The 15,358-nt window shown below is 41.8% G+C and overlaps 1 protein-coding gene across 4 annotated transcripts in view; it reads left to right on the top strand.

The window, feature by feature from the left end:
* Positions 1-15,358, top strand: part of BBS9 (Bardet-Biedl syndrome 9) — a 493,563-nt gene that overhangs the window by 30,267 nt on the left and 447,938 nt on the right. For all 4 annotated transcript variants that reach the window (XM_054019331.1, XM_054019330.1, XM_054019329.1 and 1 more), the window contains one exon: positions 1,881-1,994. In XM_054019331.1, coding sequence (XP_053875306.1) covers positions 1,881-1,994 — 114 coding nt within the window. The remainder of the gene's footprint in view (positions 1-1,880; positions 1,995-15,358) is intronic.

Genomic DNA, 15,358 nt, shown 5'->3' with positions numbered 1-15,358 from the left:
TTTGCAAGTAGCTTAGAGGTTTGGAGGGTAGCTTTGGGGAAGATGTATTAGTGAAGGTGAGGAGGCCAGAATAGCAAAATGAAAGGGTAAACCTGCTTATTCTTCCCCTCCTTTAGAGTGTAGAAGGTCTGAATGTAGACAAGACTGATGCAGGTGTATTGTTTGTAGTACATAATCAAATATGAAACTGAATTCTTGGATCTCTAAGACACAGAAAACAAACTCCTTTTGGTGCCTCATTTTTTAACATTTCTTACACAGTTGCTAAACATGACTTCAGTTTTAGAGATTTTGAAATAATCCCCAATTTGTAGGCCAAAAGGATCCTCCTTAATCTTGACCAGACTATATTATCCCACAAACGATTACAGAAAGTTAGGTTTTTTTATTGTTCTTGCTGATGGATCCACGGACAGGTAGTCTGCAGCTGAACAAGTAGTGGTGTACAGATTTGTTCACGATTGGAAACTTTGTGCTCTCTTTGATGTAGTAGGGCTGGGATCTGTGGCAAGTAATAGTATTATTTGGGGTGGTAGGAAACATTTGGAGCTGCAGAGCTCAAGGCAGAAAAGCTCAAATCAACAATGGTTGGTTTCAATTTAAATAATGCAGCATGGAATATAGGGAATTAACAAACTATGGATATGCCGTCTGTAGTGTCCAGCCCTACACTGAGTCACTACTTGGATAATTATCAGTTTTCTGTCAACCATTAGAAACATACTGCAAAAACTGAGTTATGAGCTGATGTGGCCTAATTTCAGAGGTGAAACTAAGCTGGTCTGGTATGGTACGGTGTATCGGCAAGAGCCAGTACGTTGTGCTGGACTGGACTGGCTTCTCCAGCGGTGATTTAAAGGGCCCAGGGCTCCAGCTGCTGTGGGGAGCCCTGGGCCCTTTAAATCACCGCCGGAGCTCCGGCAGCCAGGCTCGGGCGGGGATTTAAAGGTCCTGGAGCCCCGGTCCCTTTAAAGTGCTGCCCGAGCCCCGCTGCCGGAGCTCCGGTGGCGCTTTAAAAGGCCCGGGGCTCCCTGCAGCGGCCAGAGCCTCTGGCCCTTTAAATCGCTCCTGGAGCCCTGCCACCGCTACCCCAGCCCTAGCCCTGCTGCCCCAGGGTAGCGGCGGCAGGGTTCCCGTGGTGATTTAAAGGGCCTGGAGCTCTGCGATGGCTGGAGCCCTGGGCCCTTTAATTTGCCCCAGGGCTCCCAACTGCCTGTGCAGCTGGGAGCTGCAGGGTGATTTAAAGGCCCTGGGGCTCCCAGCCACAGCCCCAGGGCCTTTAAATCTTGAAAGGCCCCGCCTCTTCCCATTGAGGCTACGCCTCTTCCAGGTTTGGCCACGCCCGCTCAGGACTCTGGCGTACCGGTAAATCTTTAAAGTTACTTTTACTCCTGCCTAATTTAGAGTCTTTTAAGGAGATTAAGATGTTTTGGCTGAAATAAATTGTGAGGCATACTTTGTTTATTGGATCCTAGAACTGCAGAATCATAACGCAAAACATTTTGTTTTGCCTTCTTTGGCTGAGTAAATTGATTTCTGATCAAATAGTTGAACCACATACCGTTGAAAGATGTGGGATTCCTTTGCTCAAACACAGGGTCGTCTTCAGGGCAGGCACGATCTCTTACTTCGTTTATACAGTGCTTAGCATAATGGAACCCCATTCCTGTTTTTGCCCTCTGCGTACTGCTGATGTACAAATAATAAACACATTTGCCACTTTCCTAAAAATATATCATTGTCAACATTCGCATCCCTCCCAAAACAACTAATAGATAAGGCCTCACCATATAATGTTCTTAAATAATTCCTGTTTTTTCTTCACGTGAGCCAGAAGAGTTAAAAATTAGACATATATATTGTTCCTTGTTTTTTCATAGGAACTTTGGGGAATGTGGAACATGGGAACCAGTATCATATCAAACTTATGTATGAACACAATCTTCAGCGAACAGCCTGCAACATGACTTATGGACCATTTGGTGGTGTGAAAGGTAAATTAATTCTAAGTGAATTTTAGACTGTGGATTAAAGTTTATACATTGATCAAGAACAATGTGAGCTTTTGGCATATGAAAGCTTTCCCACTTTGGGGCTATGTTACATTTAGAGGGGAATGTCTAGGAATCAAAGAATAGTTAAGGCCTACTTGAATTGCGGAATGATTGTCAAATAATTGTGGCTGTGTTGCAGACAAGACATGGAAAATAGCTCAAAAGTAATAATGGACCTTTATTAATTGCGGTAATTTGGAAAAGCCAGAGAAGACGTATTTGTTTAAGAAAAATTTCCTGGAACAATATAAACACTCGGGTATTATGTTATGCCAGACATTTTGCTGCAACAATATTATGGTCATTAATGCCTGGGGTTCCGGCTGACAGTGGGACACCCAGCCGCCCGGCAGCTGATAAAATTGTGGTGGAAACCTAATATTGCGGGATGCGCAATATTGCAAATTAAGTAGGGCCTCAAGAATAGTTATTTTGATCCTCATTCAATCCTGGGCCTCTTCTGAAAATACTAGTAAGCTTCTTTTTGGGAGTTTTTGTGATGCTACCATCTTTAGATTAATAATTTGGATGAGAACAGTTAGGAAGTATCATTTGTTTTGCTTTTGTTTTTAACATATCAATGAACCTAAAATAAGAAAGTTAAATACAGAATATACTAGAATGATTGATTAAAAATCAACTGTTGAAATAAGGATATTAGCTCATAAGGACACTTACGTTAAAACTATATTAAAAAACAAATAATACCCAAATTTCATTTCCTTGTAATAATTCAGGTATTGAAAGTTTCTTTTGTTTTAATACATTTAAGTCATGTTATGCATTTTGCCAAGGTTGGACAATAAAAATAGAGTAGTCCTCTTTACTCTCAGGACTGCGGTGTGTGTTTTTTTTGTTTTTGGCTTTTCCACGTTCTGTTCCATCTGCCCTGTTAAATCTTTTTTTAAAAGAAAGTCTATGTAATGTTATCCTTTGAAATGTTAAGCAGACCTCTTGTTATTCAGTATATTACAGTCTTCAGTTAACTTCTGCAGCCAAATTTTAAATGCTTTGCTCCCGTTATCCTAGAAACACTTTTTGCACATGCTTTATTTATGCACATATGTAAGTGTTTGCAGGTTTGGGGGCCTTACTGAAGCATTATTTGCAGAAGTCAATTCGACTACTTGTGAAGTTAATGCTACTAATTTTGAGTAGGGGGTATCAAAATCTGACTTTATGTAAATATGCATGTGTTTAACCACTAGAGGGCTCCCATATTTCCCCCTGAATGAAAGGTACTGTGAATTATAGGATGAAAATAAAAAGAATTGAAACTAAACAAATTGTGGTTCCTAACTTGAAGTTTTGTACATACATTTTTCTAGATGACTATGCACTGTCTAGTCATCCATTCCATAAAATAAAAACACATAACACAAATAACAATACATTGTTAAGGGCTGATAGAGAAATATTCATGAGTAGATATAAGTTAAATGAGCCCAAACCTCCCCAGTCCTCTCCTGTTGGGAGTCACCATCCCCTCTCCTTGAGGGCCTCTCCCCCAAAAAAGGCACTTTCTTGCATGTCTAGAAAGTTGACAAATCTGAGCTCACTCCCCAACTTGTTTGATCAAAGTTCCAAAGTGGAAGACCCCTTCTGCAGGACCCTGCCATCCATTTTCTCCCTTTTAGTGGGGAACTCCAACTCAAGCTCCTCTACTGATGGCAGTTGTGGTAGAGTGACACAAAGAAAGAGGCAGTATCAAATTAACAACCCTAGATGGTTTGAAATCATTATCTGGTATTCCTATTGGTAGCTAATACAAATGGTGGAGCTAGGGTTACCATTCGTCCGGATTTACCCGGACATGTCCTCCTTTTGTGTGCTAAAAATAGCGTCCGGGGGGAATTTGTAAAGCACTCACAATGTCCGGGATTTCCCCCTCCCCCGGCAGAGCGAGCGGCTGGGAGGGCTGCAGGAAAGTCCCGGGCTGGACTCCGGAGCAGCTTCCTCCTCCCACCCCACCCCCCCCCCGCATTCTGAGCCGGCTGGCAGCTCCTCCTCCTGCAGCCCGCTCCGGCAACCCTGTGCAGGGCCAGGGACCGGGTTTTGTGTTGTGCTGGGGAGCTCAGCCATGTGTCCGGCTGGCACAGAGCCCAACACCCTGTTCTGAGCAGCAGGGTAAGGGGGGGCAGGAGAAGGGACAGGGAGGTTCTGGAGGGGGCAGTCAAGAAACGGGTGGGGGCTTTTGGAGGGGAGTGGAGAAAGTTTTGGGCAGTCAGGGTACAGGTAGAGGGTAGGGTCCTGGGGGGCAGTTGGGGGGGGTCTTAGGAGGGGGCAGTTAGGGGACAAGGAACAGGGAGTCTTAGGTAGGGGGTGGGGTTCTGGAGGGCAGTTAGGAGCAGGGGTCCCAGGAGGGGGCAGTCAGGGGACAAGGAGCGGGGGGTAGGGGGCTGGGAGTTCTGGGGGGGAGCTGTCAGGGGGCAGGAGTGGGGAGAGGGATCGGAGCAGTCAGGGGACAGGGAGCAGAGGGGTTTAGATGGGTTGGGAGTTCTGGGGGGGGCTGTCAGGGGGTGGGGAGTGGTTGGATGGGGCGTGGGAGTCCCAGGGGTCTGTCTGGGGGTGGGGGTGTGGATAAGGGTTGGGGCAGTCAGGGGACAAGAGGCAAGGAGGCTTAGATAGGGAGTGGAGTCCCGGGGGGCAGTTAGGGGCAGGGGTCCCAGGAGGGGGCAGTCAGGGGACAAGGAACGGGGGGAGGGTTGGGGGTTCTGGGGGGGGCGGGAAGTGGGAGGGGCAGGGGCGGGGCTAGGGCGGGGCTCCTCCCGTCCTCTTTTTTGCTTGTTGAAATATGGTAACCCTTGTGGAGCACTGGCATAATATGCTCCCAATGTAAAACTCTGTAATAAGTGGTCCACCACATTTTGTGTGAACTTCACTTTTTGCTCGTTCTCAAGGTGGTGTTTCACAAAGAACACTTTAGAGCAAAGTGTCTCAAAGTCACAAAGATACGGATAAGGTCCACATCAGAGAGTAAAGGATGACTCATCTTGCCAGGTTGGAGGAAAATGTGCTCCAGGTGACTGCCACTAGCTTGGCTTCCAAGAGAACTCCATCTCTAATAATAAACTTAGATTATATACTTTTACAAATGGCATTGACTCTTTCAGTCATGAGCACCAATAAAAGCTTTACCAACTAACTCTCTGGCTCCTTCCCCCAACCTACCAACTTTATCTTTGTCTTGTCTGGACTAAGTTGCAGTCAGCTAGCCTTTGTCCAAGCCTCAAACTCACTGTAACATTGGATTATTTATTGTGTTGATCTGGCTCGGTGAGATGTGTTGGAGAAGTATGTTATATTGAATACAGTACAGCCAATGTCTCTTTACTGATACTGTCAGCCTGATATATATACGTGGAATTGGTGGGATAACAGGGGCGGGGACTCTTGTGTTATGCTGTAGGAGAGAACTCTTGGGATAGAGGAAATATTGCCTATTACTGTCCTCAGGGTATAAGAATGGAGTCATTCAACAGCAACTTTATCCATTCCTACCAGGATCCACTAGTGAGTTAACAGAACTTTAGGATTGGTATCAAAAGCTGCTGACGAATCTGAGTCTGCTTGGACACATTTTGTCTTCATTCATTGCTAGGAGCAGTGAATCAATTAATGCAACCACTGTAGTTTGTCTCATACCCAGGCCTGTCGCCCAAATAATCAAGCTTTAGGAACTCTGAGCGCTCAAGAAGCTGCCAGAGTTGCCCCTCTACAAATTTATGATTTATTTTTAAGGAACAGCAGTGTATATTTATATTTCCCTTAAATAGCTACAGCACAATGGGCAGGGCATGAGATGTGGCCGAACCACCACTAGATGGTCCTCTGGTTACAGTCATTGGTTTTGCTACACTTATAACACTGCTTCCGATGGTTCTACAGGTGCATTTACTGTAAGACTTAACGAGGTGTGGAAAATACAAAAATACTTTTGGTGAAAACCTGCTCCGCAGAAAGTATTTTATTGACTAAAACCAAATGTTTTTCATGGTTTATGGGGTTTTTGTAGAAAAGCAGAGGAGGTGAATTTGACTTTCACTTACTGAAAAACACTGATGGGGGGCGGGGGGGAGAGAAACTGTTGCAGATTTGGCTAGACTTCTGCTGCAGAAACTAAGCTTTCATTTTACACACACACTCTACCTCCTTCTCGCCTTTTTGGTTTCAAGTATAATCTTCAGTATCCACTGATGCAGTGATGTCTGCCTAACTCTACCAGCAGCTTTAAATAATATCTCTGAAAGTGTCTCCTATGAGTGTTAGTGTGGTGTTCAGTCTGAATTCTAATAAGGATAATTTAAATGTCAATATTGTTAGTTATTTTGCTTCCAATCATTTTAGCAGAATCATTAAACTGAAATACGCTGTTACGGTTTGTAGTGCCAGAAATTAGTGTGTGTATGTGATATTGCAGGTTGTCATCAAGTCTCGCTTGGGTGAAGAATGAAGAAGTCCTCCATCTCCTCCAAAATTGTTACGTTACCTCACCTCTGCCCACAAAGGTGAAGTGAAGGATGAAATACATCCCTTCCCAAGAAAGCCAAAGAGCTTCAACAGGCTCCTGTTCACCAAAAATCAAAATGACTTGCCACACCTCCTTGAGGCTTTTGGCACCCAAATGCCCTGTCAGAGCTGACACCATTAACAGTCTGGCTATGTATTTAAGGAAAATTTTGCAGAATAGAATTCCCATTGTGGTTAGACATACACACATGTTAGGTCTGCTTGAGCTACCACCTAAAAAATAGCCGTGGCTGCAGTGGCATGGGCACTGGACTCGCTTGAGCCTTCATGGCCACATTGCTATTTTTAAGGGCTAGCTTGAGCATATCTAGCATATGCCTGTGTACCTGTGTTGGGAATTACACCTCCCAGCTGCCATGTGGGCATAGTCGGTACACCACACTTGGAAGTACAGGAGATACTCCGTTTAAATGATGGAAAGTACTTAACTGAACCTTTCAACATGCCAGATAGTAGTAATGATGCTCGATGTTAAATTTTGTGGCTTTTGTTAGATTTGGGTGGAATGAAGCAAGTGAATTTTATGGCTTATAGGTGCACAGAAATACATTTCTAACCTCTGAATGTTTACCTTGATACTGTTTTAATCTATCAAAGTGTGATACAGCAGTAATATATAATCTTTATGTACCAATTTCAATATGGCTGGGGAATAGGCAGTAAACATATCCTAACATATGAAATTTAGCTGTAGGAAGAATGAACTTGCTTCTTAATGGAAAAGATGAATCAGAGGGTGTTGGCACCAAGGGAGACTTGTTCTTTGTTCAGGGCACGATGCATATGAGGACTTCAAATTTTGCAGGAACACTATAAGTATATATTTTGCCCAAATATATTTACACCCCCATAATGATTGATTACCTCTATTTTGGACAGCTGCACCACCTCTGCATAGCCATACACAAGTAGATTGTGCATGCTAGGCCCCTGAATAACCCCTGGGAATAGGAGAGAGAAGAAAGAGTGCACATATCCATTGCTGGATCATTGCAGACCTTTTGGAAACTAGGACATGAGTGCGTCTCCGTGGCTCCTGCCAGAGGGCCGGTGGAGCAGTGTTTCCTCTAGTATTTTTCCTGTGGGTGGAACAAATGACCATCCATGCCCAAGTTTTGGATCTGAGTGTACTCTCCCAAACACTGTGTCCCTCTGCATTCACTTCCTTCCTTCCTCTCTGTCTCACTCCCTCTTTATTCATTCCATACTCGCCAATCATTGTCACCTGCTCTCCGTTCATTCACTCTCTCCCACTTTCGCACATTTGCATTCTTTCCCACTGTTACTCTTATTTCTCATACCCTTTTCCCTCACTATTACTTTGTATAAGAGAAACAGGATAGTTCTACACTACAGAATTAAATCATTTCTACTTTAACCAATTAAACATATATGGTTAAATAATACCACCTCACTCTTATATAGTGGTTAAAGTACAAATGAGGGTCCACATACCCATGTGGAATGAGCAGAGAAGTCCTACATCCAGAGTAGTGTTCTCTTAAGCCTAGGTACAATGTACTAGAGATATTTATCTTCCAATGCACTGGCTACTGCAGGGGTTGCATATCTGGGGACAAAGATGGGAGGGACAGCATCCTCTTACTGTCCCGCAGGCTTTGTCTTCTCATCTTTGTCCTGCAGTCCTCTTCCCCCTTAAAAATGCCCATTGATTCCGATTATTCCCTCTAATAAAGCTCTGGAACGATTAATTTTCCTCTCCAGGCCTATTAACTGTCCTTCTGCAGCAGACCTCACTTATGAGTAGCTGAGAACCCCATTTTAACAAACAGTAGGTGATTTCTCAGACCAGCACTTGCAACTGGCAAACCAGCTGTAGTTTGTAAACTGAGTATATGGGGAGCTGGACCAGGGAGTCATTAATGGAGTCCCTATGTATAAAGAGTTTGTGTACTCTGGTTTTAATTAAAGTGATGGGGGGGAAAGCACACAGGAAAAGATGCCTTTCAATCAAGGATTTTAATTTTATATTTTTCAATTTAACCTGTAATATTACTGAAAGTTTACTGAATTTTACTGACAGTTCTAAAAACCCTAATAATTTTGTGTGGCTCTTAAACAACATGGAATATGTATTGGTGTTTATTTTCAAAGCAGCCCTTTATTTTTACTGAATAAGCCTTGGTGGCTGGTTGAGTGGTTTTTTTTAGGAGGATTATTTTCTAGTTTAGAGAAGGCCTGTATAAAGCAGAGCGTCATGCACTGTTTTAAAACTGGATAGATATGGGCCATGCATGCAGTTCACAAGCAAAAGCTCTCCACATCTAATGTAATGCTCCCACAAATTTCACTCTGAGGCCCTTCAACTTTACTGTTACTGTTTGTTAGCTAGACCCTTATCCATTAAGGGCTTTAGAAGGACACCAGAATCTTGAAATCATCTTGAAAAGTTCAGGTGGTGGTAGAGTGAACTGTTCACTTCTTAACATGCTGTCAGTATTATATGCCTCTATAGCTGCTTTAATGGGTTTTGTTTTGTTTAATGCAGTAGAGGAGACTATCACTGCAATTATAATGCGTTCCCCCACCTCCCTCCAAAGTGATTTTTAAAAAGTAGTAAAATGTACTTCACAAAAACTCTGGCACACAGATGTAAGATTTAGTGTGAAATTTGTGCAGATTTCTCTTTCTTGTCCTGCATAACTTCAGAATCGCTCTCATCCTCATCCACTCTTCAGCCCTATTTCTTGCCACTCCTTTTCCCTTATTCCTCCACTCTTGTCCCCCACCCTGCTTTTTTATTAGCTTTCTATTTCTTGCCGTTATGATTTTGCTCCCATGTTAGGAACAGTCATCCTGTCCTTATCCGTCACACTCTCTTCTCCCTCACTCTGTTCAAATTCTTCTTCAACTCTAAGCTTTTCACACAATCCCTTGTGCCTCTTTATCAGTAATCTCCACAGCTTCCTTCTAATCTGATGCTTAAATACCAAGTTAAGTGTTTTCTGAGGGCAATACCTAAGATGGAAATAAATGTTGTTCTGTGTCTTGACTTATTTGTCTTGTCTTACTTAGGGCTAAATTATCAGTTTGTGATCTAGTTCATAGTAAGGGACAGAGTGCTGTTGTGCTTCCCCTGGATCAGTCCAGGAGTGAGATTGTGACTTTATAAATCAGTCTCCCAGTTGCTCCAGAAAGAGAGTAAAATGCCACAGTTTTATACTTGTCTCAGCATAGGCTCCTTGACATGGTGGGAAGGGGTTGGAATTAAGGTTCATTCCACTCTTATCCTTTCCCACAAATCTTAAGGGGGATATATACCAGTTCTGTGGACCCTGCTTCCCCTTGCATATAGGAAGTGGTAGTAGGATGCTCAGGGACAAAGAAGTAAGGGGACATCTTATGCCCCCTATACTGGCTTGTTCAGGACAGGCCACAATCTGGCCATTAGACTGTAAAGTCTCTGGGCAAGGGATGTGTTAACTGTCAGTAAAGTCCTAATGCCAATACTTTGGCATTATTCATAGATTCTATCTATGAATCTATGAATAATGCCAAAGTATTTTATAAATATTTTTAATAATAGAAAATGAGTTTGAGATATTGATGTTTCTAAGTAAGATGAACAGATTTCTGACGAAGATGTATGAAAGAGTTCAGAAGCATTTTTAAATAATGAAGTGATTGCTCGAAGTTTCTATAGGCTTATGTATTGTGATATAAATAAAAATTCCTAAAATCCATGCAATCAGATATGTGCCAGAGCAAGTAGTAATCAGGAAAACAGCCAACATATGTATAAACTAAAAATGTAGTGAGAATATAATAATGAAGAACTGGATACTGAGATCCTGTGCTTCCCAAACTATTTCCTAATTGCCTGACTCCTAGGCCTCTATCTAAAGTGCCTATGAAATGTGGCAATGGCCACATGCCATAATAGGAAGCAACCTTTCCCAAGTATCAGATGGGTTTTATGATTGTTGCGAGGGAAAAAATGATACATTGAGCTGCATGTCTGAACATCCTGAATGCTTCTTGAATTAAAAAAAAAAAATTATAAAAGTTTTAAAACTGTCTTCCGTCTAAGGACTAAATAGATAATGCATTAACAGCTCATGTATTAGAGGGGTAGCCGTGTTAGTCTGGATCTTTAAAAAGCAACAAAGTCTATAAGGTGCCACAGGACTCTTTGTTGCTTTTTTGATAGCTCACGTCCCAGTAGTGGGAATTGTTGACACACAAGATACTTAACTAGACAGAGCTCATTTTTTCTATGTGTACGTACAGTATATTTGAAGTTGTTTTATAGTGATGTATATTAATTCTATGCATAGTGTCTTTATTTTTACGGAAAAATGTTTATACTCCATTTTTATTAAATTGCACAAAATATGTTTGTACTAAATGGCTTTAAAATGATCAGTGAATTCAGCTCACTTAGACTCATAGACTTTAAGGTCAGAAGGGACCATTATGATCATCTAGTCTGACCTCCCGCATGATGCAGGCCACAAAGCTGTCCCATCCCTTTCCCTTGACTCTGCTGTTGAAGTCCCCAAATCCTGTGGTTTAGAGACTTCAAGTAGTAGAGAATCCTCCAGCTAGTGACCCCTGCCCCATGCTGCGGAGGAAGGCGAAAAACCTCCAGGGCCTCTGCCAATCTACCCTGGAGGAAAATTCCTTCCCGACCCCAAATATGGCGATCAGTAGAACCCCGAGCATGTAGGCAAGATTCTCCAGCCAGACCCTCATTGGCCATTGATACTATTTACCAGCGATGGCACACTGTTCATTTGACTAAAATCATGTTACCCCATTAAACCATTCCCTCCATAAACTTATCTAGCTTAATCTTAAAACCAGACAGGTCCTTCACCCCCACCGTTTCCCTCAGAAGGCTGTTCCAATATTTCACCCCTCTGACGGTCAGAAACCTTCGTCTAATTTCAAGCCTAAACTTCCCCATGGCCAGTTTATATCCGTTCGTTCTCGTGTCCACATTAGTACGTCATATAGCTTCTTGAAATAAGCTGATAAAGTCTGTAGAGTTCAGTGATCAAGCGTGTTCTGATTTTGAAATTAGGATTCCCAGATCATAAAATGGCTTTCAGAACTGCACAGATTTGTTGGAAGTTATTCCACAGGTACTGTATAAATAAAAGAAAATAAAAGTGTTTTAAAGAAAGAAAATAAAAATTATAGCATGAAAAAATTACAAGCAAAAAAAGAAGGCAAAAAGATTTAAAACCCACTCCTCCCTTCCTCCACCTAGCTTTTCTCAGCAAATTGTCTGAATTCATTTTACTTTTATTATAGTGCTGGCCTCGAGGCAAAGTATATTTGAGTGTTACAACAAAGAGGGTGCTATAAGGAGGAATTTTTTAAATAATAAAATACAACATATGTGTAAACCATGCAACCTTGTAACAGGAAACTTTATGAGAAGGGTGGACTGTACTTAACTTTTCCACAATTCTGCAAGAATGAATTTTATTAGGTGCTAGTCAGAAAAAAATTATCAGCTGACTTTTATGCTGTAAGGTTTAAATGATTCTTGTAGCTATGTTTAAGTAGAGTAGTGATATAAATTTGGACATTGATTTATCGGCTAGTTCTATTAAGAAGCAGGGTGTTTAACTATTACCTTCCTGTTAAATTGCTTCTGTATAAAGAAAGATTATTTGTATACTCATTCTTTTGTGGATTTTGTTCAAAGGATAAATCCACCAACCTCTGCTCCTGAATGCCTCCCCATATAACATAACTTTGAAAGGCTATTAGTGGTGTGTTTTCTCTTTGAATAATGATGATACAACCTTTTTCTGTAAGTTGAGCATGTGGTGGGGAAAATAATTAAGGAAGATCCTCACTACATCTCTTTCTAAACAGTTCCCCCTCTCTTCTTTTTTCTTTTAGGTGATAGGTGAAATTTTGGCCCTGTTGAAGCCAGTGGCAAAACTCAAATGGAGTTCATTGGGCCATGATTTTAACCCAGCTGACTATATAATTAGTGTTATCATTTATTTCAGCTGCTATTAATTGGAGTGGTAATAATGAAAACAGACTAAGTATAAGCTTGATAAATACAATGTACAAGGAAATGTGAAAAATTGAGTCTAGGAATCCATGAGCTTGTGTGTTTGTTTTCAGGTCCTATCCAGAACAGTATGATACTGGGCTTTTGTGCTGAACCGCCATACATACCCTTGAAAGTCCTAAATTCTGACTTTGTGTTAGGTCAAACCATACAGAAGAGAAGTTAGCTTGCCATGACAGCTGCTCAGTGGGGATGGATGGGAAACATTCCTTCGTATAACCTCCACAACTCTGCATTCTCAGGAGTTCAGTGCTGGTCCTGTTCTGTAGAGAAACAGATATCACTTTGCATGGCTATTGGACTGGGACCTCTCACAAGTAGTAAATTCACTTTAAAAGCATCCTTTGGAATGATGCAGCATTTTTTGCTGTCTGATAGTTGTTATAGGGTATTTTCTGCTAATATTTAATTCCAAAGTGTCCCATAAAAAAGAACTAGATAAGTTGATGGAGGATAGGTCCATCAATAGCTATCAGCCAAGATGGACAGGGATGGTGCCATAGCCTTTGTTTGCCAGAAGTTGGGAATGGGCGACGGGAAGGATCACTTGATGATTACCTGTTCTGTTCATTCCTTCTGGGGCACCTGGCATTGGCCACTGTCAGAAGACAGGATACTGGCCTAGATGAACCTTTGATCTGATCCTCAATGACTAATGAAAATAAATTATCCCTGTGTCTTTATCGTAGATCTTTTTCATATTTTTAAATAATTCAAGGGCCATTTGTTTCTCTTATCTCTAGAATGAAAGTCAAATTATTTTACCCTTTCCTCATTGGTCTTATTTTCCAAACCTTTTATAAATTTAGTATGTAACTGTTTACTGCTTTGTAATTTATCTTTAAAAATATTGTGTCCAAATGTGAACAGTTGGCTTACATTGCTAGTGTGAAGTGTACATTTTTAGTGTGCAGTTTGCCAACAGGGTTCTAGCTGTTGGAGTACTCCAGTCAAGGCCCAAGTGCCCAGAAGAACAATTACCTTCTTTGTTTTTAATAGGATATGTCTACTAATATGACCCAATATAGCATCTGTCTTTTTGGTGACATCATTATATTGTTGACTCCTATTTAATTCATCATCCTACTCTAATCCCCAGATTTTTCTCTCTGGTGCAATAGCCTAGTCAACCTTCTTCATTCTCTAGTTTCCTGTGAGACAGTTGTGCAAGATCAAATCAGATGTCTTACTGAAGTTTAGAGACACTGCCCACTCTATTTCCTTTATCCAGTATATTGTTATCCTGTCAAAGAAATAGTTACTTTGGCATGATTAGTTTTTGATTACTTCATACCATTTGTATATCACCTTATTTTTTACAAATTCATTTCCTTTTTATCTGTGTTTTGCAATTTAGCAGGCATCAGAATTATCTGATTTGCTGTAATTCTGTAGATTTGCCGACTTTTCCCCCACACACACATCACATGGGCACGTTCTCTCTTTTCTAAATCTCTGAGAGCTTATCCATCCTCGAAGGACTATCAAAAGTAGGTGTGTAAAGATAGCAGTACATCTTCTCTTAATTCTTCTACTACCCATCAGTGACTATCCTGGGGCTCTGTAGTACTTTTTTATTAAATATGTCACAGCTGTCTAGATTTTTTTAAAACTGGTGGTTATCAAATCCTGGTTTATGGTGGTGCTTCTCTCACAGTACCGATGCATCTTCTTTTTCAAGCAGTGATACTTTCTGATAGTTGTACTCTAGTCTAGGATTATTTTGTGGTCTCGAGGTGTTTTGGCCAGCTAACCTACCAAAAAAAGTGCATATTTTGGATGAGTTAGTGGAGTGATTCCTTTTGGTCACTGAGGCTGTCGTCTTCACTACTGCCTATGTTAGGGAAACTTATGTTGCTCAGGGGTTTGAATATTTCACCCCTCTAAGCTACATAAGTTACACCGACATAAGCAATAGTGTGCACGGCGCTATGTTGGCGGAAGAGCTACTGCCGACATAGCGTATGCCGCTCGTGGGGGTGATGTATTTTTATGCTGACGGGAGAACTCTCTCCCATCAGCATAAAGCGTCTTCACTGGACACATTGCAGCAGTGCAGCTGTATCAATACAGCTGCAGCGCTGTACGTGTAGACATGGCTTGCTTGTTTTGTGGCTTGTGTGTGATTTTTAGGAGCTGAACTCAGAATTTTGTTCCTGATTAGTGTTCGTTTCAAAGTTTTATTGGAGGGTGATTGTCAATAAGTGATCTTAGCAAACGTTCAGAATGGGGCAAACGTTGTAAAACTAAGGCCTGGTCTACACTAGGAGGTTATGTCGAATTTAGCAGCGTTAAATCGAATTAATCCTGCACCCGTCCACACAACGAAGCTATTTAGTTCGATATAGAGGTCTCTTAAATTCGATTTCTGTACTCCTACCCAACGAGGGGAGTAGCGCTAAATTCAACATGGCCATGTCGAATTAGGGTAGGTGTGGATGGAAATCGACGCTAATAGCTCCGGGAGCTATCCCACAGTGCACCACTCTGTTGACGCTCTGGACAGCAGTCCGAGCTCGGATGCTCTGACCAGCCACACAGGAAAAGCCCCGGGAAAATTTGAATTCCTTTTCCTGTCTGGGCAGTTTGAATCTCATTTCCTGTTTGGACATCATGGTGAGCTCAGCAGCACTGGCAACGATGCAGAGTTCTCCAGCAGAGGTGACCATGCAATCTCAGAATAGAAATAGGGCCCCAGCATGGACTGATCGGG

This window comes from Malaclemys terrapin, chromosome 2, assembly GCF_027887155.1.
Source record: "Malaclemys terrapin pileata isolate rMalTer1 chromosome 2, rMalTer1.hap1, whole genome shotgun sequence".
NCBI lineage: Eukaryota > Metazoa > Chordata > Testudines > Emydidae > Malaclemys > Malaclemys terrapin.
This window is presented reverse-complemented; position numbering and strand designations above follow the sequence as displayed.